Source organism: Letharia lupina (genome assembly GCF_014066315.1).
Source record: "Letharia lupina isolate WasteWater1 chromosome Unknown contig_27, whole genome shotgun sequence".
NCBI lineage: Eukaryota > Fungi > Ascomycota > Lecanoromycetes > Lecanorales > Parmeliaceae > Letharia > Letharia lupina.
Genome location: NW_023502996.1, coordinates 319584 through 344199, shown reverse-complemented (window position 1 = coordinate 344199; position 24616 = coordinate 319584). Strand labels below are relative to the sequence as shown.

Genomic DNA, 24616 nt, shown 5'->3' with positions numbered 1-24616 from the left:
CCAGTTCCCCCGCACTAGATCCCTGTCACTGCTTTACCTTGAAATTGAGTGGAGGAAAGGGCCGCGGCACGACCCCTGAGACCCGTCAGCCTCAAACTCTATTTCCCCTAATGCCCCTCTAATATTTCAAGGAACGAATCAGAAGAGTCGTTCGCCACGACTCCTGCATCTCCGCAATTATCCGCCATCCGCCATCCGCCATTCAACAATCATGAAACAAAGACTCCGTCAATTAAAACCCGTATTGACACAAGTCTTCTCAATTAAAACCCGTATTCACACAAGTCTTGTCAAATTGAGCTCCAAGCGGCGCAATCATCGCCGCTCCAAATTGAGTTTCCCGCTTAAGATTCGGTAAATACATGTACCCTCCAACCATAACAAAACAAGGCTTGATCAAAGCGCATTTACATAAAGAATCAGGAAATTGGATATCTTATCACCGCAACTGTTAGCGCAAATCACTGGGATTGCATTGTCCACATAGTTCAACTTTTGGGACTTCATCCTCGTGTCAATGCATCGTACGTGCGTTACAATCCTTGCGTCTACCAATTTACCATGCGGAAATCGGTACAGGTGATGCTTGAGGGTATCCGTAGAGCCGCCTGTCATCATTACCTTGGTGGCCAAGTACATCTGGCTCGTACGTCCATACACAATACACGAATCCGCCGCGCTGGGAAAGCAAATTCATCGGGCATTCGCAGAGTAATGGACAGCATGTAACGTATCCATTGCGCAGTCTGGGATGGATAACTTGGAGATTATGCACGGAAGCCGCCTCACCCGGGTGCGCTATCCGACACGAGGTCAACCACCCGCAAAATGAATGCTGCCAAGGAACAAATGTTGTGAGTATTGGGTTAGTCGCTTTACCGGTGTACAGACTGCCGTCGCACTGATGAACGAATCAAGAGTGTGGTTCTAACAGTCTGCGAAGCGTTGTCGCCCTGGTATCTTAATTTTTTAACAGCGCGGTAGTAATTCTTCGCGTCAACCTACATGCAAACACTTAGGTGAATGGATCTGAGCATCATTACCTTATTTTGTATGTTGGGAGAGCCAGCCCAGAGTCTAGATGTGTGGGTGTCGTCTTGTCCGGTTTGATGACAAGGACCCTTCAGTGCAGAGTGCAACAGATAGCTTCACCTTGCCTGGGAAAGAGAAAGGAACTAAGGAGAGATCTCGTGCCTTCCGAAAATTATGGCGGGCTTGCAGTTCCATTGGCTTCCCATCTAAAAGTACGACCGGTCCGAAGTTAGGCAGTGGCGAGTCTGGCAACACTATAATGGCCGCGTGACAGGGACTGCTCCGCTGTCAACACAAACTTCGCTTCAGCCTCGGCACCGCAAACACAAGCGTGGCATTCACTATAGAATATCCCCCATTATTTCATCTCCCGTATTCATCGTGCTCTGTTATCCTGCTCACCATGCCTCGACCCACCATGATCAGACAACGGAATCCAAACGGCAGGTTCCCGAGCAGCCACGCAGTTGTCACAGCAGCACTGACGCAATCTCCATTCCCCTTCCTCAGCCTACCAATAGAGCTACGTCTCACTGTTTACGCGTACGTCTTCAGCAATCGCCGGAAACGCACACTTCGCCGCCTTGAAGACCTCACGAACCAAAGACAGCCATCCGAAATCCAGAAAATCAAGCTTTTCAGCACTGCTATCCTCACAACTTGCAAGACGATCTGCGCGGAAGCACTGCCAGCATTCTATACCAGCCAGACCTTTCACTACTCCGCCGAGCGCGATGGTCTTTTCCGCCAACCTACCATCCCGGCCCAATGCATGAAGTGGGTGAAATACCTCAGCCTCGATATCACCACGGAAGCCGGCAATGGAGTCGATGGCATCCTCGCCACACACGTACGGAACATTGTCACGCACTGCATCAAACTGGTCAGCTTTACATTGCACATACCCGTACTTGCCTACAAGACGACTATTCCGTTGAGCCAGCTGCAGTCCAAATTGACGCAAAAGTCCGCGACGGCAAAGGCGCTGCGCGCCTTACGCGCTCGCGTCGACAGGCTCAGCATCGTCACTCTCAATCCGCCCAACGGTCTTCTCGGTCTTCGACGAGGCATCGTGAACGTCGACAGCGCCTGGGTCACCGAGACATTTTCCGAATGGCCGCGGATGAAACTCCCGAGGCGGCTGCAGGGGGCCAACGCAAAGCCGGGGACCGTCCCGTTTGGGCTTCGAAGGCATTCTCTTGCCGGTTTCTATTTCTCGGAAGCGGATCACATCTCGGCGTTTCATATCTATGGGCCTCATGTTACTCGGAGGTTGGAAGAGGGCGGCTCGCTAGGGGAAGGGGATTGGCTTTTCAAGTGAAAGGAGCGGCAGGGAGGAGATCTGGGAGTCAAGACAGCCGGGTCTCAAGCATCCCTTACTATACAGGGATGAACCCGAGACGTGTACGGTACTTCATTTCGATTTGCAGGCTTGCTTCAAAACAACATTCTTTGAGTTTGCATGGCATTGTGCTTGGAAAACTCACCTGTCAATGATATGTGCTAGAAGATGCAAAATTTGCGAGGAATGACTCCAGAAGCTTACAGACGGCTAGTGTCACACCTGAGCCCTCTCACCCATCATCATCTCGTTATATACATCTTCTTATGAAATATGCGATCGAACCTAACTCAATTAGAGGCTACTCCGAAGGTATACATCTATCTACCTCCCCTTACATCCCCAAGAATCTCACCATCAGGCCGTCTTACCAACATTCTCCCGTCGATCCAGAACACATATCCGCAAAGCCGGCCACAAGCAAAACATTCTAATCTTCTGACCCGCAGCACGATCATCAGCTCTTTCCTCCACACCCACCCTCTGATACTCGTCAATGCTAATACCAGGCCACTCGTCCAGTTCGCGGACCAACCAGCCCTCACCCGGTGCAATCGCCCTTCCAAGATCCATCAGGGCGCGACGGTTGCCGTGCGTTATGATCGTTATCCATTTCAAACAGTATGTCGGATCCTGCAGTCGAGCCGCCAGTCTCGCAAGCACCAGCGCCGCCTGGCCGCCGGCCCGTAAGCCTCGGTGCGAGTCTTCGTTCCGGAAAACGGTCAGGAGATGCAGCGTGAAGGTCCGCAGGTTGGCACAGCCGTCGATAACGGATCGGACGCGCGTGGATACGAGTCGGTCGACTTCGCTGATGTCTGGTGCCGATGTATGCAGCATGTAGTCGATGCTGACGTGCTGCATGAAGTGGAGATGCGTCGTGAAGTGGCGAAGGACACCTTGGACTGACGGCGCGGTGGGGAGGATGGTGTGGTGGAATTGGTTCGTATCGTAAAAGACTGGCAGAGCTTCCGTAGACACCTTCTTCGATACCATAAGCATGCCGGTGTTTCGGATCCTGGGGCTGTCTGACGGTCGTACGCGCTGTCCATGTCGATTTTTGCGCACTTGGAGGTCCATGAGGGAGCGGAGTGTGACGTCCTTGGGCCCGGAGAGGGCGTACTCGTACACCCGGAGTCGCAATTCTGTGGGCAGGTCCACGAATCTGAATGGCTGGACGGGAAGAGGCGGGAGGGGTATGGCTGTAGCGCTTTGGGAAGCCATTCTCATTAACGTGGAACAGTGTGGAATCGATTACTTGATGTCGCAGGTGTGAAGCCTTAGTGGACGCAAAGCAGAAATTGTAGGAGATGCCGACACATACGAAGTGTCAAACCCGACGAATTCACGCGGATTGCTGCCAACTATCCTCCGAGCCTTCCGACCGGAAATAGACCACTGTGTTGTCAGACATCGATGGGCCTCAGTTTCAAGAAAAGGTTGCACAAAGCCAAAACGCGATCATGACTGGCAGTACTACAAATCTACTTGGCAGACCACGAGTGAAAACCGTAAAACTTGACAATCGACCAAACCAATATCGAGCCATACGATCCCGCAGTATTCTAGTGCGCATTTCCTAATAACATGGTCTGGTGGAAGGTACACAGTTTCTTGGTGGCGTCTAGCTGGCTAATAAGGTAGGTATGACACAGACATGGAGAAAAGTGGCAACCACATGCCTAGAACGAAAAGGAAAGCACTAGGCACGTTTCTCACAGCCCTCTTGAAGCGCGTCCATGAATGTCCAGCCAATGGCCATGGAAAGTACGACCGTTTCTCGCTTTCCATTGGTTTCCACGGGCAGAGACTAGATAGTTGAATGTCCCGTAGCTCTACAAACCTAGAATACTCTTCCATTCGTGGAATCTCACTCCGGCTGCAGCGTTGCAATCTGAACACATATACAATCCCTTCGAGTCACATAGTCTCCAAAGCAGGACTTGTCTGTGACAGCCCGAATGGTTTCGAGCTGCGCAACAGGTACCGTGAGAAGAGGCCAGCGAAGCGGCCATTGACGCGATCTCCCAATTTTCCACCCCTGGAGCGGTGCGATTAGTTCGCACATTGTCTGCATAGATTTGGTCGTAGTCGGTGCGATGATCGACAGACGTCCAAGGCTTGGTGCAAGCTTTGCTAGTGCCTTGCAACTGTCGTGAGAACTTCGAAGAAGAAGTTTATCCGTGCCGCTTGTCGCGATGATATGTAAAGTTAGGGACTCCAGAGACATGCATCCCGTGGCGATGAGATCCACGAACGCTGCTACTTTTTGATCCACGTCGTATCTTTGTAAGTCTTCGAACATCAGCGTCTGGGGAGAGGCATCAGAGAAGTCGATGCTCAGATGGCGTATCCACTGGAACTCATCTAAGACCAGAAAGGTGGTAGTTCCTGAACTAATCGATTGGTGAAAGGCACTTGTCTGATAGAGGATTGGAGCTGCTTCTTGGAAGACCAATTGGCATGTTCTCAAGACGGGTACAGCGTCCTTATTTGAAAGCTGAACGATGAAATCTTGCTCTGTATGCGTACGGTGTGCGTGAGTTTGCCCAGGTCGAAGGAACCAACACCAGCTCGCAAAAGTCAGAATTCTCGGATAGGACCGTACTTTGTGGATGTATTCGTCATTGGTCGAGACAATTTCTGCAGCTGAGCGAAGAACCCCCAAATCCGAAAACGCGTATTTGTAGACCGTGACGCGTATTTCAGGAGGTAGCGTGAGGAAAGGAAATACCTGGTTGTCCGGCATGAGCGGTTTCGAGTCTGCCTTAATCCTAAACTTCCTTTTCCGTGGTAGTATGTGGAAAACTGGTATCTCGGACACTGATTTGCGTTGGAAAATCAGGTAGACTTGACAAAGAAGATATGGTTATATAGTATGTGGCCTTCTTAACACTGCTTAATTCGTAGGGTTGAAAGTGACATGTGTGTCACATTCTAATTTTATATCACCGCATTGTGGTAATTGTTGTCAGTCACGTGAAACAGTAAAGCGAAGAATGAAGCTTTGCAAAATATTACGCTTCACCAGTTATTAATGAACAAGGCATTAGCCCTTTCATGTTTTTGTGATCCTGTTGCATGTGTTGTCGCGACCAGCGGTCCTGTGATTGGAGACCCAGGTATTGAATATAGGGCCGTCATGCCCTTCGCTTGAAACGTTTTGTCAAACTCTTTCCCTGCCCTGAAATCCCAAGCTGTGAAATCCCGGCGAAAGCTCATCCTTCTCTCTCGACCGCTTACCTCGGCGCCATCGATCAGGTTGGTAAACACGACTCCGTTTTTGTCGTTCGAATGACAGCAATCCGAGCCTCTTGAGGTGGCCAATGACTTTCTACTCCGCATACACGCGCTCTTCCTCGTCTAGCAAGTGGATAGTCTTGGGCCATTTACATGATTTGAAAAAAAATCCCGTCCATCTCGAGACAACTTTCGCATCTTTCTGGCATGTCGCCCAGATTTCGATCCATATGTATTGCGCCTTGTGATGTCTAATCAGGCACTGTTGCCATTTGAGCGCATGATTGTTACTTGATAACCTTCGTTGCCGACAATGCTTTCGAAGCAGATCCGAGAACACTCGAGAACGCTCGAGAAAGTCTGATATTGGAAATGTTCGAAATTTTAAGCATGTTCACAAACCCGAGAGAAAGAAGCCGTAGATATTAGTTTTATGCGCTTGAGTGCAATGACGAATGATAGGAAGTACAGAAAGGCAAAAACAGGTACAAAGATGAGACAATTGGCGGTATATTCTATGGCGGTTTTTACGAGACATATGAACTAGGTTGATGAGAGTCCCGGCTCTGCAAAAGGTCATCTATAGACCGAGAAATAGATTTGGCGACCCTGGCTACCAAGAATAAGCCGTATTTGAAGGTGGAAGCTCATCAAAACGGGTTCCCAACATCTTGGGAGGATGAAAGACTAGATGCCGTGCATCTACATCTCCCCTGTGGTCTGCAGGTCCCAAAGTTAGTCCCAGCTCATCACTTAGTACTCTGAACATGCTGAGGATTCGACTTCGCATTTTAGCACGACGGCCGCTCGGTATTTCCTGCGTCGAGTCCTTGATAATAGTCTCTAGGACCACATTTCGGAATACTCTCGAACTCCGTAGGGCGGAGATGTCGTTGGCGTTTAGAAGTGCCGCTCGCCGTACGCCAAATAAAAGTATGACATGACACGTCATTCGCATTTCTCCTTGTTTGTGGCAGAAGTCAATGAGTTCGTGGGCATTGCGTGAGCAATCGTGGTCGGACAGGTCCCATTGAATTTTTATGTTCTGAATCTGATCGGCCACGTTTTCGCTTGGCTTGATGTTGCGAGAACCATCTGTGGAATTCACATACATCCTGAATATGGCCTTGGGATATAGGGACTCCAGCGCTTCCTGGCTGAGTTGACGAGAGGTTCTTAGTACTTGGAGATGACCAGAGGCGAGGAGATAGCCATAGATCTCATCACGAAGCTCTCTCGGTAGGCTGAGCAGTGGGCCTCCATTGCGATGATTCACCTCATTTGTTACTTTGCACGATGCCGTACCTTGCTGCCGGTCTTTTTCCTTTGCTATATCTTCTCTGCCTCCTTCCTCTCCCTTCAAACCAATTCTGATTTCTTGATCCATTCCATTGACCGGCGTAAGCCTTTGTTCCTAAGAACGAAAAAGGACAACTGAAGAAATGAGTCTGCTAGAGTTGTAGCTAATGTATATTCTCGTAGTAACAGCAAATTGGTGACGTGGCAAAATGCGGGTTTACCTCGGCAGAAAACAATTGGTGCTTTATGCAGAAACACCATGTTCCCTGTATTGATACTCTGTCTCGATCATTTGCGAGAGAATCGCTGCTCACTAGATACGATCTGACCCTACCATTTCAACAGCTAACACCCTATGCTTATGTCCTTACTTGTTTACCTCCACTCCTAAGACCTCGCGCGGAAAATCATTCAACCAGAGCAAGATCATGCCTAATACATTTTTGATATCTTTTCGTCACTTGGCTAGTGTATTGTGTTGACTAGATGTACATGTAGATTAAGACTACTAGACCACGTTGGGAAAAGGCTTTAAGAACAGCCTGGTTAAGTCGTTCACCAAGGCTCATTCAGTAAACCGTAGCAAGAAAGATACTCTACTGCCACATAAGAGTCCTTAGCAACTTTGGCCCAGAGCAAAGTGACAGGGTTGGCATCCCTCTTCTATGTAATAGAACGGGCGTCACTCTTAGCAACAAGGTCTGCCGCTGACCTATCAGTGAAAGGACTGTCCCGTAGTGCTTGGTTTGATTGACCGGGAATCGGCTATGGTGCATAGAGGCAGGTTGCCCCTTCAAAAAACTCCCACTACTTCGCTCATGCTCTCTTCTTTCTCTGCAAGCGTGCCCGCTTTGGCGTAAGGATCGGCCTCGTTGTCTTCCCTCGGAATCAGCCAAAATTGAACCATCACTCCTCGATCATCTTGCTTCCTCAATGCCGTAAGTAACATCTCCCACAGGTCTCTATTCTCCACCGGAGTTCGCTGAGCAGTCCGCCACCCATTCGTTTTCCATTTGGACACCCACGCCGATATCCCCTTAACCACATACTCCGAGTCGCACGCCAAAACCACCTTGTCAAAACCCTCGCCATTCCAAATCCTCAGCCCCAGTGCGACAATAGCAGCGCGTAACTCGGCACGGTTGGATGTCTCGGGACCATTGCCTTCGAGTCGCCTGCCAAAGTTGTTACGAGCGCTCAGCTTGACTCCGTAACCCGCACGAGCCTGTGGTGTCCCGTTGTTCGAACAGGCGCCATCAATGAAGATGAGCATCTCGCGGGAATTGTCGTTGCGGATAAAACGAAGGCCAGGAAGGGTACAGGCGTTGATGGAGTCATGGTAGAGGTCCTCAGGCTTGGCTGTTGGCGAGCTGGGGTAGAAGCGGCGAAGACCGTCGGCACGATCGTGAGGGATAGGAGGGAGACCAAAAAGTGGATTGACCGTCATCTTGCCTGCTTGAACTGGGATTTTCAAACGTGGGTTGACTCGTCGAGGCTTGGTAAGAGGATGTCAGATAATGGACGTAGTATCGGACTGATATGTGGTGGTGTTACAACGAGAAGAGAATATCAACTTATGAAGATCTATTTATGCTGTGAAGCCCACAGACATAGGCACTGCCAAGACACACGACCTAGTTGGGATACGTGTATTGGTCTCGAGAAGGGCGATTTGGCGTTACTACTCGACAAGTTAGACTCCTACTTTATATCTTGTGTATTGCAGACGGAGGGAAAGACCAGGCCACATCATTTTCATTGACTGGGTAAAATGTCTATGAGTACTTTATGTTTTAGCGTGGCTGGAAAAGATGAAGGAGGCGCTGGTGCCTTTAAGGAGGCGCGAGAAAAGGCCGACATGCCGACGTGCTTACTCTAAGGCTGAGATGACTAATGCATACAGTACCAGTAAGCTACTCACGCGTCGAGCGCGCGTCTGACGATACCAGATACCATCAAGCAATGCCATTTGAAGGCAACTGAACCTGTCGTATCAGCATCATGTCTCGGCGCTCCAAGCACAAGATTCTACCAATGGCTGCGTCCAAAGCCGCACCCAAAGCTACGCGTAAAGCTACACGTAAAGCTACACGTAAAGCTACCCGCAAAGCTGCCTCCACAGCTACTTCCACAGTTGCTTCCAAGACTGCTTCCAGAGCTGCCTGCCATTTCCTTCGTATCCCAATCGGTGAGAGACTTCTAGCCTTGATACCCTCACCGCTTGTAGCTGACCTTTCTCCGGCAGAGATCCGTCTCAAAATATACGGCTACCTCTTACTCGATCCTCCACGCGCATCCTTGAAGCCAAATCAGTACGAACACACATGGCAGCATCATTTCGGACCGGAGGATGAGGATATGGACTCTGGTAGCATGGGCTATGGTAGCTTCCACACAGACGTCTACGGTGATTCAGACTCTGAGGATGCCATGTTCGACTTGGACGACTTCAACCCGTACGGCATCCCCATGGGCGACATGTGCGACGGCATGTTCAATGACGTTTATAACCTTGGTGGTGCTATGAGTATGACCTTCGGGAATGACATGTTCGACTATGGGGACGATCATTCTGATGACAGGGGCTTTGATCGAATGGACGACGAAGACGAGAGCGAGAACGAAAGCGGTCCCTCGAGAGGAATGTTCGAGACAGAGCCGATGATCAAGCGACATCTAGCAATCCTTCGCACGAACCGTCAGATCTATAATGAAGCTTCCGTTTTGCTCCACTCGGATCTCACCCTCGATGTGAATCCTGGTGATGCAGTGACGGATGTTCCTGGCAACGCTGTTGTGAAACAAACCAAGAAGATCTGGCGTCATTCTCCACACATGGGTCTTGGTTTGACAGACTCCAATGGCCAGACGGTGTACAAGTCGTGCCCCTTGGACGGCTCCGTGGAACCTCACGTCTTTGCGCGGTTTGAGAGGATATCTTACAACGCCCAATTCTTCTTTGAGGGTGACGACGCTGCTCCATGCCTCTTCATTAACGACGATCTGAGTGTAAGAGCCGATGACGCAGCCAAGTTTGTCTCGTATCTGACCACAGCCAAGGGTATCACGCGATGGTTTGAGGATCCCATGTCCGGCCGCCCTTTTGACAATGGTCGTAGGGAAACACTCAAAGACGTGGCAGATATCACCATTTCCAGCGTCACTGTTACCCAACCGTCAACCGCAGAAATCATTCAAAAGTTTGTCGATCTGGTGTCAAAGTCACCACTGATCCGACACCTCGAAGTCAACCTCGATCTCGAGGTCAGGTGCGAAAACTGGATCGAGAGTCTAAAATGGGGTCCCGACACTGAACAAACCGCAAAGAATGATGAGAAGAGGGATGCTGCTAATGAGAGAGCCGCAGAGTTATTCATCGAGAGTGGTGTCCTGGATTCTTTGCGAAAACTCTCGAACGTCAAATGCTTCTCACTCAAGGTTACAACAGTCTGGATTGGAGAGACGGTCATGTTGCTGCAGCAGAAACACTTGAACATCATTCGGGATCTAAAGGACGTGATCGAGAAGAATTGGGCCGTCAAGCATGGTCCTCGCTAAGTGGATGGGCCTACAAGCAGAACTCCAGATTACCAGGGACCTGCAGACGGAGGTGTCACAGCTTTTGCTAGCAATTTGCGGATGATACGATACCCCCCGATTGCAAGTCCGATGATAGAAAAAATAGCAAAGGAATGAATGCACCTACAACAGTCCCCAACCCTAATACTAGACACTGTGACATTGTAGTCAGCCTGACAGGCTGATATCGTGCCCTAGACATCACACATAAAGCCTTCTGCTGTATGCGTCAAGCTTGGGCACTCAAGAACTCTCGCGCACTTCCAACTACTCTTCAGCAACAGAAGTAACCATGTCTAGCTCCTTTACACCACTGCCATGATTTCCTTCCAGCCTCCCATCGCCACGCATCACTATTCGACACCCTCTCCACCCCACCTCCTCAATACCCCCTCTTCCTCTTCCTCACCCTCCGTCTCATCGCAATCGCCTCCGCCGTCCACTCCTGAACAATGACTACTCACCCAACCACTTCATCCCCACCGTCACGAACTCGCCATCCTCCTAGACGCCATCTCCGAAGCGCAAACTGAAGCGCAAACTCCTCAACACTTCTCCGGCGAGCCAATACTAGGTCCTTATGTCCATCTTCCCAAGTCGAGCGAGGTTTCCTATGCGGAAGTCGTTGTTGACAGTCGGTCATCATACGATACTGTGACGTTGACGGAGATGGCGGAGCTTGTATCTGAGACTGCGGCGCGGTACGTGCACGAGATACTGCAGGGCGGCAGAGAGAATGGTGGGCTTGAGAAGACGGAGTATAGGAATTGATTGGAGATTCCGGGATGGTGGGTTTGGAAGGCGGACAAACTGGGGCGAGAACTGGGCCTGCTGGGTTGACTGGGAACGGCACTATGAGGTCGGGGTTCAAAATGGATAGGAAAGAGTCAGGCCATGGGGCTATGACCGCGAAGTGATGGATGCCGTAATGGTCTAGGAAGGGAGATTTGGAGACCAGCGCGATGGAGAAGCTCATGGGTATGGACATGATTGCGATTATGTTTGCTATAGTGAACAGGGTTTGATGTGTTCTTGACAACTATCTTTGAAGCTCATGGAAATGATCAGTGGAGGATCGCACTCTCGGGAATGAGTTGGAGGTTAGAGAGCGGTCACCTGGAGAGGGTAGTCGCAAATGAAGTCAGAGGGCAGATGGAGTTCAGATCGATGTTTGATCGCTCAGTCTAACAATCAAAGGTCTTGTCGGAACTCAATGCCTTGTAGGATCTTCCAAATCCTCCATCGATTTTTCAATCCAAGTGGTGCAGAGGCAAGTTGCTTGTTCCCTTCTTCCACTCCACCTTCGTCAGCACTCATCATGTTCGCTTTCTGAACTAATGCTTCTATGCTTTGCTCCCAGTCGTCACACCCTGTGTCGTTGCCTATTATTGCATCGACTCCTCCGGAAACAGCCAGCCAAGACGATCGGCGACTTGATCTTTGGACACTGTTTGTGCTGTAGGTGTCGATGGTAACTTGGGGAACTCGGAGAGGAGGTAGGGAGTCAGGCGCGAAGGGTCGGCGCATAACAGCAGATAATAGTAAGAATTCAGCAAGAAGGCGGTCCCTGGCCTCTGTACATTGCTCCGTATCCCATTGATCAGCCCAGAATGTTCTTGCACCGTAGTAGTTACGCAGCCATTCTATCCCGCCAGACTTGGCGTAATAGTAATCCTCACTTATTGACTTATCTGGCTCAGTAAAGTTCCTCCACCTCCGCTGACGTAAGGCATCGCAAAAAGCGTCAAGCGTTTTTGGTTCTTCCGAAGCGGAAGCTTCGTTCTGCGCTTGACGGATCTGACATAATCGTTGGAGGATATCGAGGCAGGCTTTGTGTATGGGAGAGAGCATGCCATCAGCATCGTCTACGGGCTCATACACAATTATCGTTGCTTTCTTGCCTGCTATGGTTGGGAATTGAGGCTCTCCAGCGCTCATGCCGTAATCCCAGATTGCAGGTTGGGATAGGAAGAAATTGGAGTCGGAGGTTACATTCACGAAGGTGGAGTCTCTGCTTTTGTCAGCTCTCTACGACGAAAGTAGCTTGAGAAGTCAGCTCACATTTCTCCCCATCGTCCGAGAACTCGAAAATCGGTGAAACAATGACAGTGATTCTGAATACTTGAGCGGGCCCTGCAACGACGAATGCTGTTCGCTTTGTAGGTTGAGGGCCTGTGTTAGGAATGGTGTTTGGTCATTCACTGACAGAGAATCTAGCTGAGGTACGAGTGGTACCAAAGGCATACGGTACCTAACCTTGAATCAACAGTCCTGGCCGTATTTGAAACGCGGCCCTAGCACTGCACTGCAAGCCCCCATAGATTCTTGAAAAGTTCAAAGTCTTGGACACGAAACATCACCCTTCTATAACGGTATGATGTTGTAGTCCCAAGCCTATCCATTCATTTCCAAATTCTGGAGCATTAACGGCAGAGATTGAGGGACGAGAGTGGGTCTCACACGCCAGCAGAAAACGGCCAAGCTGACTTTTGTTTCCCGCCAGAAGTATTTCCTCTGTTCATCAGCGTCTTGTATATCAACGCAAACAGCGCAGCGACATCAGTCTCTGGCTGACTAGGGAGTCTCCTCCCGTGGTAAATCAGAACCATACTCACCACGAGCGTACTCATCCTGACCATGTCTACATATGCCACTCTACGTCTCCTCTTTTTTTTTAAAGGGGGGTTTTCAGGGGGGTGTTTCTCCCTCCCTGGACTGGACGGCGCCATCGCCGGTACTGATGGAGGTGCCGATGGCGGCCGAGCTGGTGTCGAAATGTGGAGTTTCCAGCCATGTTCTTAGCCACTCTCCGCTATGACCTGTGCGTATGTCGGCTATATCACTCTATTTCTATGGGATCAAAGACATCCCCCAGAAGATTTTAGAGATAGAATCAATCATCCTTCCACATCACCGTTGTTCACATATCATCCTTTTTGACAGCTGGGCGCTGGTTTCACAACTGTAGGATCGTATGGTGGTAGGCACTGCAAGTGCAACTAGGGAAGGATTTAGGAGATAAGGGTATTTCGGTAAGGCTGAGATGACTAATCGTACGTCGTTTTTTTTTTTTTTCTTTTTTTTTTGGTTTTCCCCTTTTTCTTCCCCCCTTGGGTGACTCCAGTCGGCGCACAGTGTTTGCGGTGAAAAGGTCTTGTCTAGCTGTCAGAGCCTGACCCGGACCGTTGTATCGCCATCATGGCTGACTCTAAAATTTCCTCGGAGGCTGGGTCTCGGTTCCTTGGAGTACCTCTTGGTAAAGTGCTCATCTCGTGCCTTTGACAGTAGCTAATGCGCGACAATTCCAGAGATTCGTCGGCAAATATACCGAATTCTCCTACTCGACCCACCTGAATCTTTTTTGAGCACGCCATGCATGCCATGGTACCAGCAGGGGGTTTTCCAGGCCAAAGTCAAGAAAGATGGCACAGACAATGAAATGTGGCACGGCACCGAGTATCAGGGCAATTTCTACGAGCACAACTACAATGAATCTGACTCTGATGTGGACTTCCCATTTTGCGATAGCTCCAGTAAGACAAGGATTGCAGAAGCGCCTCGGTTGGGAGAGAGCAAGTTGCAAAATGGGCACAACAGTGTACAGAAAGACGGCGCAGATCAGGAGATGAATGTACAAAGGTTTCCGGCTATCCTACGCACGAATCGCCAAATTTACAGCGAAGCTTCGCCCTTGCTATATAGAGAACTCAACATGCGTTTGCAGCCTGGCGACGTTCTCTGCATGAAGTCCAGCAAAGATATCGTGAAGGCTTCGGAAAGAGTTTGGCGACACAATCCCCTTCAAGATACTGGGGTCCTCAAACCAAACGGCCTGACCAATTATGCGGAGCCAGAACTTGATGGCGTCATGGATCCCCATGTCTTGGCACGGTTCAAAAAGATCACCTTCGACTTGGATATTAATTGGGAGTTGGAGACGCTTGACGCTGAAACAGGTCGGCAAACAGCAGGAGATACAACTTTGCAGGACCAAACTGCGCCAAGCCTCTTCGTCAATGATAACATGACAGTGAATTCTCAAGACGAGGCCAGGCTTCTTGCCTTCTACAGGCGCTCAACCATTTTGCACCAGCTTGTCAAGATTCTATCCAACTCGCCAGACGTTGTGCGCCTTCAGATCCTGTTTGACATCGAAGTCCTCGCCCGTTACGACATGAGCTCGGACTCGGATTCCGAAGACGAGCAGGAGGACAAAGACCCCGCAAGGAAAATGATAGCAGCCAACGAACGCGCCATGGAACTCTTTCTGGACAGCGGCCTTCTCGCACCGCTTGAGAAGCTTTCGAACGTCCGATCTTTCGAATTCGAATACGCTGCTCTGAATTGCGATTGCGAGCATTACAAACCGAAACCGAAGTATGCTAGGATGTTGAGCGATCTAAAGCAGAATATCGAGCGCAATTACGCCGTCAAAAATGATTAAGTGTTGGACTTTGGAGTTGTGATGTCGTCGTGGAGAACTTTGTAATAGCAATCTTTGCGTGTCATGGCCTTCCGCTCTACTCTTGGAGTAGTTTGGTAGCTGTCTTGCGCGCTATACCACCCATTCCTGTGGTTCTTGGCAACATATGATCAATTGAACATGGTAGAGAGTTTGACAGAAGCTCGGCTTGGAACGCCAAATGTATGGGCTAGGTATTTAACTCAAACCAATTCAAGTACACAACTTGTCCTCCACGAGGCGTCGCCGGTCGTAAAGATCACCTATTATTTACCTCTAAATGAAGGCGTTATATATGTCCACCGACCTGCTTGGGTCGTAGGATGAGAAACGTGGAATTGACCTATGCTGTATCCAAATTTGAATCTTCCCCTCTCATCTTGTCATACCTCCTCATCTTTCTTCTAGCCAGTGGCTATGTTTACAAAATCTTCAGAAAAGTTGAATTTAAAGGTTACTATTTGTACGCTTTCATCGCTTTTGCAATGAAAAAGGTGTTCCACTTCTCCCCTTCGATCTGTCCAGAAGCGGCCTTTCAACAATCCCTTCCACCGACCAATTTCCCTCTCGCTGAAAACTGGTGTTCCAACCTCAAGTTGCTTTCTGAGGAGCCCTCAGCCCTGACCCATCCACCACCTACACGCAGGTCTCCACCGGCCAACACTACGTCGAGGACCTCGACAACCCCGGCAAACAGCAACGACACCCGGTATCCGGCGATCGACACGTGTTACTTCGAAATCCCGGACGACATGTGCGGCCTCGCCCTTGAGTGCGCTGCGAAAGCTGCGACGGAGAGTGGAGGGTGCTTGTCGTCGTTTCATTTTGCATTCTTTGTCGAACAATGAGAGCTGGGGGTGCGTGCAATTTGTGGATGCGAATCGTGATGGAAGTTATTCAGATGTGAGGGATCGGGATGTGGATGTTGCGTGTGGAGTTAGTGCTACTCGGTGAGATTGGAGGGGATGGAATAGGATGGGGCTGGTGGTTTGTCGGATGGGGCTTCGATGCTCGAGGTTGGGGGCTGACATGAGACTGGTTATCTGCAAAGAGTGATCACGGCTATCTATCATTCACGAGACCTGCGACCCCGAGGACGGAGGTGTCTTCGTCGTTGCTTTGTAAATTCAACTCAACTCTCGTACGCACGTGGATTGCTTGTAGACGTAGAGGTCGTTGTTACAGGTCTTCAGGTCTTGTGTTCTCTGAGCTTCTCTGATTGGCTTCCGCTTGCACTGAGAGCTCCAATGTCACCATTACCTGCTGTTCCACGCTGCTTGCTTCACCGCTGAAACTTAGCACGCCCCTCGTCTCTCCAAAAAAATTTGGTCGTGCGACAGCCCGCTGAACCATTCGATCTCGTAATCTGGACCTAAGTCGCACCACGGTCCGTGCTTGAAGATCGAGAAGGCGAAGCCAGGCGCTCCTTGAATGATCTTCTCAGCCTCGATCTCATCAGGCCCGACCCCACAATTTATGGAGACAGGAGTCCACGTCTCAATTGCTTTTCCCTCGATACGGTACTTGTAATGAAAGTCCCAACCTCCAACTTCCTTCTCATTCAAAAAACCCAATCTATATTTGATTAGCTTGTGTCTTCGGCAACCAGATTGGTCTTACAACTCACTGTCACGACGCGTCTGACTCTCTTGATGGCGAAGTCCATGCCGCTGCCTATGCGGCCTCCCTAAATGTAATGGACGTTGGGGCGATCCAGATCGAGGAAGGCGGTCAAAGCTTCTGCCATGGATTTGAAGAGGATAGTGAACACAAGATCAGCGATAGTGAGATCTTCGTTGGTGAAGTCTTCCTTTATGCTATCCGGATCGACGCGATGAAGATGCCCGACAGGAGCGTCAATAGGTAATTGCGCGTAATCACCGAGGTAGGTGAGCTTGGGATTGTATTGGTCGTCTTCTTCCATGCTGCTGGATACGGATGGTAGGAGTCAGTAGTGAGTGCATTCTTGGGAGATGTGAGGGGTAAGGATGCATTGGTGTGCACTGACTTTGTTTTGATCTCTTCGCAGTGTGTACCGTGTGTCTTATTGGAGTTGAGATGTCTAGTTATTGAGGTGACGTACTGAGGTGGCGGGTGTCTTGAGGCGGAGGAGGTGGGGTGGAGAAGGTCCTGAGAGTCTCGAGAGCCTTGAGGTGGGAGACGAAGAGAAATCGAAATAAGAAAAAGCTAAGACGTGGTGTAGTAGTCCACGAAGTGAAGTGAAGTGAGTTTTCGAGCTCTTCATTCTATAACGAAGTGACCAGGTCTTGTAAAGGAGTGACAGCCCGTCAGGTCTAATCACTCTACCAGACCCTCTTAATCGTAAGGTAGGCACAGGCGATCATATCCGCTCTGTTTCACATCATGCTATTTGCGAGTCGGCAGGCAGCTGCATACGGCCTTCCTACCAAGAAGTTTGCTCTAATGGATCATTCTCCCACTGACCCTACCTCCCTCCATTTAGACGGTCTGATTTGCGCTATCTGATTTCTGTGCCTCGAATGCTTGTACAGACGGAAAGACTCGCAGTTTTGAGGTCTGGTCTTTCAGCACACCCATACTTACAAGCGATTTCTGCCATTGAAATCTTCGTCTTTTTGACAGCGATTCTACTTCAGGGTTCAGGACTGGTGCATATAGTGTTCCATTGTATAACATCCCCGGGGAGCGTCGCGCTGTGGTTCCAGCGTGGTGCATAACTCCCGGGGCAGCCGATTAAAATTAACGAACCTCAAAGTACTGTACATGGTGACCATAAGCCCGGCCCTTCTATGCAAACACGAAAACGATATGAGCAAGGTCGCGAATGAGGCTGTCAGTCTCGGTGAACAATGTAGGGCGACGGTATTCTGTTCAGGTCCATCGTCTCGGCCTGCTGCTGCTCTTCTCGTTTAATTCGCTTCGCAGACCTTCCTGGGTCATCAGATGCGCCGTTCGTGAGCGAATCTAGAGCCCGCTTCTCCTTCTTCTTCTTCTTCGTGGGTCCTCTCTTGATATTGCGACGTTTTGCTTTCAAAGCAACTTCTAGTCCCTGTATCAATTGATGGAGACAAGGAATCTCGGTCAGTAATTTCCGTGTATCTTGTTGAAGGCTCCAAATAGGCTCTGAACTTTGAGTCAGAGCGTCGTTGCTGAACGACGTGTGTTCTGGTAAGACAAGAGCAGGCACTGCCGTCTCGGGCTGCGTCATCGATTGAAAATTTCTGGATGATACCGTGCTGAATCGAATACTGTTATTTTCTGCTTTCGTTACCGGACAATCCGGGTTGTCTGATGCATGGGGACCAGCACACAATGCACATCTTTCTTCCCGAGATATGCAGCAATTCTCGGTTCGGTGTGCGTCAGAACATCTTCCACAGCGAAGAGGACCGCAGTGAGGTCCCGGTTTGTGGCCGAACGCTTGACAATGTTTGCATCGCGCAAGGAAACGGTGTTTCTCAACCGTTTCGCAGTCATAACGATTCCCCTTGTAGTAGAGGCCTCGCCATAGTGCTGCATTAGCTTGTTCAATGTCAAAGAAATCTACCGCTAGCACTTCGTTACCTTTCCCCGGACTGCGAATGTAGTAGACGTCTTTTATGTGATGGATTCGCAGTGAAATTAGCGTGGTGGTATTGATGCGGACCAGTTCGCTGATCAGTGCAGCCTTTTCCTTACGAGAGCCAAGGTCCCCACTTAGAGAGCTGTCCTTCTTGACTCCTTTCATATGAACTCGGTAGCACCGGTGACTCCCAAAATTCATTCCAATGCCGTGGTCGATAATGTCTCTGTCCCAGTTCGACATTTGGATCAATAGGAGAAGGTCGTTCCATTTCTCGTTATTCGTGACAGCGGAGATGTCGCCGCTACTCGACAGGCTGACATCCGAAAGGTATGATGCGCCCTCGAAACTCCGCGTATGAGTTTGCTTTTTCCTGATTGCACCGCATACAGCTTCCCGCATTTGCCACGGATTCATATCGTACAGTGCATTGACGATCGCTTGGCTCGTGACCCTGAAGGTGACTGGGAACTTATGTTTCAGTGGCCCGTAATGGTAGGGTGCTTTCTCTGGATCGTATACATCATTGTTGAGGGCTGGTTCTCGCGGCTTTTTTGCATTGTTCACCTCCCCTGTATTGCCCTTCCATTCCTCCCCTTCCGCTTCATCCTTTCCCTTCTCCACCTCCTTCGCCTCATCTGCTCCCTTCCTTCCATCCTTATCCAGGCTATCGTCCTGGGTAGCGTCTTTTGCGAAGGTTTTCACCTGTTCTTCTTGCGTAGAGACAGTTCGAGCATCGTTGTCCTCCATATTAGGTACTTCTTGTGCTACGGCACTGGGAGGGAGTCCTAGCTGTTGAGCGTTTCTTCCTTCTGAGGCACGTTTCATTCGAAGGAGTTTTTGCGCCGTAGTAAACTCGAGTACCTTAGGGAGGAGGGAGCTGTAGGACTCGGCAAGGCCGCTGTATACATCAAGAGGAACTCTGTCACGAGCTTTTGCAGCTGCTTGAGTCGTTATGTGCTTGAGTAGGATGTTGCAGAGAAGCTCCCTATCGCTTTCCGAAGTCAGACTAAGGCAGTATCCAACAGAGGAAGCTTCGGCAAGGCCTTGTGATATGCCCTTGGTGATCAAATAGGCAAGCGTAGTAGGAAGTTGCTGGGAGTGGCTCTTGCTGTAGGACTCGTTAACGGCTTTAAAGTCGGCTCCAAGTGCGAGTAAGTGTTCTTCTGCATCCTTAGAGCGATGTTGACTTATTCTTGGCCGACTTCTTGCAGGCATGGCGGGAACAATCCAAGTCAGTGAGGTCGAAGAACATCGAGAGAGATGCTGATTGGGTGAGCCGCGTGAACATTTTGTTGTTCTCGTACTCGTACTGGGCAGCGGGTCAGGATTGACACGCTAATTCGCGTCAACTGACTCGCACGCCTGTCAAGTGCCCACGTACGAGTACACATTTCAATGTTGTATCATCTGAACTTTGTTCCAATCTCTACTTCTTGGAACACCATGCAGCGTCCCAAATGGAAATGGCCCAAAAAAAACCCTGCAGACATAGTTGAACACGCAGCCTTGCTCGGCACCGACTTCAAGGCTGTTCAGGCGGCGTGCCTGATGTTGCGCCTGGTCTACCCAAGGGAACAGAGCACAAGATCACGAAGGCATAGAGAAGGGTCTGGTCGAGGTCGAGAGCCGCGCTTACAGTACTTCCAGTATATCCGTAGAGGAACGAGACCTCATAAGCCACACGGTTCTCGCAGAAATCACTGCCGAGACTGCCGCTACCTTCCACAACAGAGTCCCTCAATATCTCTTCAAGGTACTCCAGGACTCATACAGCGAACTCAACCTCAAGCTTGTCATCCAGCAGAATGCTGTTTCACAACAGGGGGCCAGAATGGCGGGAACAGCTTTTGGAAACGAGGTCCTGCCTCACACCCCACCCGATTCGCCACTAGAAGAAACCGACTGCGATGTGTCGTTCTACTATGGACCTGACACAGAGGCTGTCGCCGAAGACGATTGGTGCAAGGATACGAACAGAGTAGAGAATTGGGGCCAGCAAGCTCAAGGCTCAATTGCTAGAGGTGGAACGTGAGCGGAATGCTGTGAGCCAAAGGCTTAGAGAAAACGCTAGCAAAATTAAGGAAGAGATGCAAGGAGTGGCGCTTGAGGGAAGAGCCGTGGACAAAGGACGCACCGATATTCTAGGGGCGATGCAAAAGAGACGGCTGGTGCAAGACAGGACAGGAGACTACGGACCAGAGGCTGTGGGCTACAATGTTTGCGAAGACCCAGATTCATATGTTGCAAAGAAGATCATATCGCGCGCGCCGTCCTGAAAATCGAAAATCAGGCAACATGCCTGCCGAAGTTTTGATGCGAAAGGTCAAGGGAGCTGTCATGCAAAAGAACAAACCCGTAGAGGATAAAACATTCTCCAGCATCACACGTTTTCTTGCTGCCGAGCTATTGGATGATGGCAACGTTGCACTATGGGCAAACGGAAACGACGAACACGATTGGCAGAAGTCTGAAAGGGACGCTTTTGAGAGTTTGGAGGAGCTGCCATTTTGGAACCAGGATATAGCTGCAGGCTTTGCAAACCACGTCACGGGACCATATAAGACCTATGCGGTCGAAGTGAAGAGCATCACAGTGGAGATGATTGGTCTTGGGTATCGGAAGCGAAAGGCAGTAGTGATTATGAAGTTGGTTCAAGGCAATGTCATGGCAATTCCTTCCTTACACATTGATAACGTCAAGGACATTAGCTTCTCCTGCCGGACGACGGACGACGAACGACGATATTTAAGCGCTCGTGCTTGACCTCCCGCATCCCGTAACGGCTAACGAGGTCATTATCTATGGTCTCCAATGGCAAGGAGAAAAGCATGCTCTGATGTTAGAAACCAACGACTTCGAGCACGCTCAAGAGTCCAGAGTTAAAAAGAGGAAGAGGTTGATGCCTCCAGAGTTTTGGGCGATAGATGGGCCTGACCGGCCCGCACCCCCAGGTGAAGAAGACGAACATATGTAAGAGTGCGCTTCTTGTACATATACCGGTGCGGTTCATCACTCAATGCTTTTTCATAGTACACTCTTGGGTAGGTGTTGGACTCGATCGATCTTCCACTGTATCTAAAAAAACCTTGCGCCTATTGGCGCTACATCATTGCTATCCTTTGCCGACCAACCCGGAACGACTTTGAGGTACAGACACACCCAGTCTCCACCCGCTCAATCCCTCATCCCTGGCCTCTTCCTCTCCCATAAAAACACTCTCAACTTGCGACGCTGAATAGACCAGCATCATAGTAAACAACGATCCCCAATCCCCCACCAATCACGTGTGCGTAGGCGAGGACGCACCGTGTCCACCCGAGACAGCCATCACCAGTATCCAGACCGCTACCCCGACGGCCCCACACATCAACGCTAGGACAACGGCCACGACAAAGCCCAACCCCCACCGCTCCGCCCGGCTCCTCATCCAGAACGTGACAGGCGGCTCGTGCATCACCAGTCCCTTGAGCGCCGGACAGCTGCGCCCAATCTCCCCGGCACGATCATCGCGCATCGCACCCTCGAGCCCGCAGCTATGGAGTGGGTGATCCGGCTTGGCGCAGACGAAGGTGACGTGCTCGGCGTTGGCTCGGAAGACGTGGTTCGCGAAGGCGAGAGGGAGGCCGGAGGCGAGGGTGTGGGAGCGGTTGGAAGAGGAGGAGGGGGGGAAATTGGCGAGGCGGGGGCGGGGGCGGGGGGATGGGGTGCGGCATTTGAAGACGAAGTCGTTGTCGCCGTAGAACGGGGCGGAGGCTTCGCGGTTGATGGTTTGGCAGGTGAGGAGCAGGGCGGAGATGTTGCCGTCGGCGTCGAGGTGGTCCGGGTCTTGCGGCTCGTTGCAGATGTATCTCTGGGCTTTTGCGTGCGAGGGCGACGGTTCGGTCATGTATTCCCCCTGCCAGGTGACCTTGTTGGAGCGGATGAGCACGAAGCCGTAGATTTGGGTTTTGAGCTCGAGGGGCAGGGTGAGAAGACGGCAGGGGTCGATGGGATCGCTTTCGGACGTGGGGCTGGCTTCATTGGCGTGGCTGGCTGCGTTGATGATAAGGCCTAGCTCGATGTCGTCGGTGCTCTGTCGCGGCATCCTGCCACGGTGGAGTGGCAGGTAGGCGGCCAAGGGAAAGCTGATGCGATTCATGTCTGCGGTGGCGGACCCTCAATGTGTGGAGATGGAGAGACCAAAGCTGTGCTTCAATGCGATGATTTAATGGCTGTGCATCTGGACTTGATGATAGATGAGGGGATTCAGATGTGGTAGTGGATGCGTTTGTTGAGGGTAAGAGTCAGGTGAAAGGATCAACGATTAAAAATAGTCTCTCGGCTTTGAGCTATTCTCTCGGCACTGAGGAATGAGGTCTGGCGGCATCACAGTGTCATACGCTGTTATCGCTGCTGGGAAAGATATCCGTCGTCCGATCAAGACTTTTGCTGCACGTAATATCACGTACGGAAGACACCAAAGAACGTGCTGTTTATTGTTTTCAACCTTCTACCTACGGTTGAGGTCTGTTTGCCTATGCTTCTGTCCTTTTGCCATTCTTGAAACAAATCCAATGGTTTCTTTCAACCTGGACTCTTTCGACAATGCCACATTCTACTAACGGTAAAGAACCCCGTCAAACTTCGGAGAGAGCATCATCGGTAGACATTGGAGTCGTGGACAAGTTACCTAGCTTAGGTGTTTGGGCAGTCATAGTAAAGAAAATGTTTCCCAGCTCGCCTAAAAGCCTTCATCAGCCATTATATTACAGATGTTACCAGACTAAGGGAGCCACTGACCGAGACCTCGAAAGCTCCCTACTTTCTGATGCCTCACACAGACCGCATACACCGCTGTGGCGGCTTCCCAGACCTTGAACCACGAGGTGATGTCTCGACCCCCTCTGCCAAAGATTCGCATCATGCACTTACCATCACCTGCGAACATCACTTGTTAGAGTGAGCCTCGCATAAGAGAACGGTACTGGCATTACTGACTGGATTCCAGGAACTGTGGAAGAGGAACCTGGACCGCGAGATCCTCTGGTGGACCGAAGATCTCCGTTGCCGCGAGAGTAGGCATGTCACCTAGTATACTCCTGCACGAGGCCCATGGGCCGAAGGTTCCTCGACACTGCACATCCGGGTGATATGTACCAAGGACAACTGCCATGTTTTGTCCTCCTGATGAGTGTGAGCTTGACAGCTAATTCTCAACCCACACAGCTTTTGATTCACGAGATACTGGACCCGCCAGAATTTCAAGTTTTGCGACGTACCTATTCCAGTTGCGATTCCGCCTTTGGACTGCCTCACCGCACATTGCAAAATCAACTCATACGCGGCATTGCTGAGTTGATTGATGCTGGCGACGCCAGTCCCCAATGAGCTGTCAATCAGGACCGGTTCGAGGTAGCACAGCGCTTCATCTGCCATGAGTCTTAGCGCGACCATTTCTAGGGGAGAATCTGGTGAAGAAATTCGAGGACTCTGATAGCATACCTCCCATGAGTCGGTAAGGGAGTGGGAAGACGTTGATCCCGTGGCCAGAATGGCGTTCTCCGTAAGTAAAAGGCGTTGAAGAGCGCTTGTAGTAAGATCTGGCATTCTGGCAGTCGACAACGTCGGGATTGAAGCCGTATTTTTCTCCGTCGCATTGGATCCGTATCTCGTTTGATACATTAAGCCGTATTGCAGTTTCATCGTCAGACAGGTTTGCAGGCGAGCGGAAATCTACAGACGAGAGTTGTATCGTCTGATCTCCGGCATCTTGTAGCGGGCTTGCGAACGTCAGCGCGAGCGGAAACATGAAGACAAGGACGGATTTTGAGAACATTATTGTCAGAGGCGGGCCTGGGCTAAAGGATTTGAATAATTTTGGATTGTTAGCCCTTTTGTTGAGCAAAGCAAAGCCGACGGAGCACTGAGCAGTATCAAGGCGCTTCATCCACTGCTGTCGGCTACTGTATTATAGGCGACGTGTCGAGCAACTTCCGCTCCACCCAGAAATGAAGCGCAGAGAAACCCGTGGGGAACAATTTCCCAAAGCGTATCTCAAAGGCGCAAGGCTTTTGCTTGGATGGCAACAATAAGTTAATTCTCCCTGTTCATGTAAAAGATGGGAGAAACGATGACACAT

At 50.4% G+C, this 24616-nt stretch overlaps 12 protein-coding genes across 12 annotated transcripts; 5 read left to right on the top strand and 7 right to left on the bottom strand.

Moving 5' to 3' along the window:
• Positions 1-1450: 1450 nt before the first annotated feature.
• HO133_006889 (uncharacterized protein) lies at positions 1451-2353 on the top strand (the record flags this gene model as incomplete). Its single annotated transcript, XM_037297785.1, has 1 exon — positions 1451-2353. The coding sequence occupies one exon, from the start codon at positions 1451-1453 to the stop codon at positions 2351-2353; it is 903 nt and encodes a 300-aa protein (XP_037146986.1).
• Positions 2354-2731: 378 nt separating this feature from the next.
• HO133_006888 (uncharacterized protein) lies at positions 2732-3595 on the bottom strand (the record flags this gene model as incomplete). The annotated part of the gene is made up of 1 exon (XM_037297784.1): positions 2732-3595. The coding sequence occupies one exon, from the start codon at positions 3593-3595 to the stop codon at positions 2732-2734; it is 864 nt and encodes a 287-aa protein (XP_037146985.1).
• Positions 3596-6224: 2629 nt separating this feature from the next.
• HO133_006887 (uncharacterized protein) lies at positions 6225-8357 on the bottom strand (the record flags this gene model as incomplete). The annotated part of the gene is made up of 2 exons (XM_037297783.1): positions 6225-7025; positions 7722-8357. The coding sequence occupies 2 exons, from the start codon at positions 8355-8357 to the stop codon at positions 6225-6227; spliced, it is 1437 nt and encodes a 478-aa protein (XP_037146984.1).
• Positions 8358-8944: 587 nt separating this feature from the next.
• HO133_006886 (uncharacterized protein) lies at positions 8945-10468 on the top strand (the record flags this gene model as incomplete). The annotated part of the gene is made up of 2 exons (XM_037297782.1): positions 8945-9098; positions 9156-10468. 2 exons carry the CDS (start codon positions 8945-8947, stop codon positions 10466-10468), a joined length of 1467 nt encoding a protein of 488 aa, XP_037146983.1.
• A 1212-nt stretch (positions 10469-11680) lies between these two features.
• Positions 11681-13128, bottom strand: HO133_006885 (uncharacterized protein; the record flags this gene model as incomplete). Its single annotated transcript, XM_037297781.1, has 2 exons — positions 11681-12517; positions 13105-13128. 2 exons carry the CDS (start codon positions 13126-13128, stop codon positions 11681-11683), a joined length of 861 nt encoding a protein of 286 aa, XP_037146982.1.
• Positions 13129-13687: 559 nt separating this feature from the next.
• HO133_006884 (uncharacterized protein) lies at positions 13688-14933 on the top strand (the record flags this gene model as incomplete). The annotated part of the gene is made up of 2 exons (XM_037297780.1): positions 13688-13745; positions 13798-14933. 2 exons carry the CDS (start codon positions 13688-13690, stop codon positions 14931-14933), a joined length of 1194 nt encoding a protein of 397 aa, XP_037146981.1.
• Positions 14934-16512: 1579 nt separating this feature from the next.
• HO133_006883 (uncharacterized protein) lies at positions 16513-16875 on the bottom strand (the record flags this gene model as incomplete). Its single annotated transcript, XM_037297779.1, has 3 exons — positions 16513-16526; positions 16579-16591; positions 16654-16875. The coding sequence occupies 3 exons, from the start codon at positions 16873-16875 to the stop codon at positions 16513-16515; spliced, it is 249 nt and encodes an 82-aa protein (XP_037146980.1).
• An 891-nt stretch (positions 16876-17766) lies between these two features.
• On the bottom strand, positions 17767-19713 carry HO133_006882 (uncharacterized protein; the record flags this gene model as incomplete). Its single annotated transcript, XM_037297778.1, has 1 exon — positions 17767-19713. One exon carries the CDS (start codon positions 19711-19713, stop codon positions 17767-17769), a length of 1947 nt encoding a protein of 648 aa, XP_037146979.1.
• Positions 19714-19941: 228 nt separating this feature from the next.
• Positions 19942-20774, top strand: HO133_006881 (uncharacterized protein; the record flags this gene model as incomplete). Its single annotated transcript, XM_037297777.1, has 3 exons — positions 19942-20039; positions 20077-20526; positions 20558-20774. The coding sequence occupies 3 exons, from the start codon at positions 19942-19944 to the stop codon at positions 20772-20774; spliced, it is 765 nt and encodes a 254-aa protein (XP_037146978.1).
• Positions 20775-20793: 19 nt separating this feature from the next.
• HO133_006880 (uncharacterized protein) lies at positions 20794-21472 on the top strand (the record flags this gene model as incomplete). The annotated part of the gene is made up of 2 exons (XM_037297776.1): positions 20794-21103; positions 21249-21472. 2 exons carry the CDS (start codon positions 20794-20796, stop codon positions 21470-21472), a joined length of 534 nt encoding a protein of 177 aa, XP_037146977.1.
• Positions 21473-21778: 306 nt separating this feature from the next.
• Positions 21779-22582, bottom strand: HO133_006879 (uncharacterized protein; the record flags this gene model as incomplete). Its single annotated transcript, XM_037297775.1, has 1 exon — positions 21779-22582. One exon carries the CDS (start codon positions 22580-22582, stop codon positions 21779-21781), a length of 804 nt encoding a protein of 267 aa, XP_037146976.1.
• A 532-nt stretch (positions 22583-23114) lies between these two features.
• HO133_006878 (uncharacterized protein) lies at positions 23115-24313 on the bottom strand (the record flags this gene model as incomplete). The annotated part of the gene is made up of 5 exons (XM_037297774.1): positions 23115-23218; positions 23278-23415; positions 23476-23661; positions 23757-23906; positions 23980-24313. 5 exons carry the CDS (start codon positions 24311-24313, stop codon positions 23115-23117), a joined length of 912 nt encoding a protein of 303 aa, XP_037146975.1.
• Positions 24314-24616: the final 303 nt, after the last annotated feature.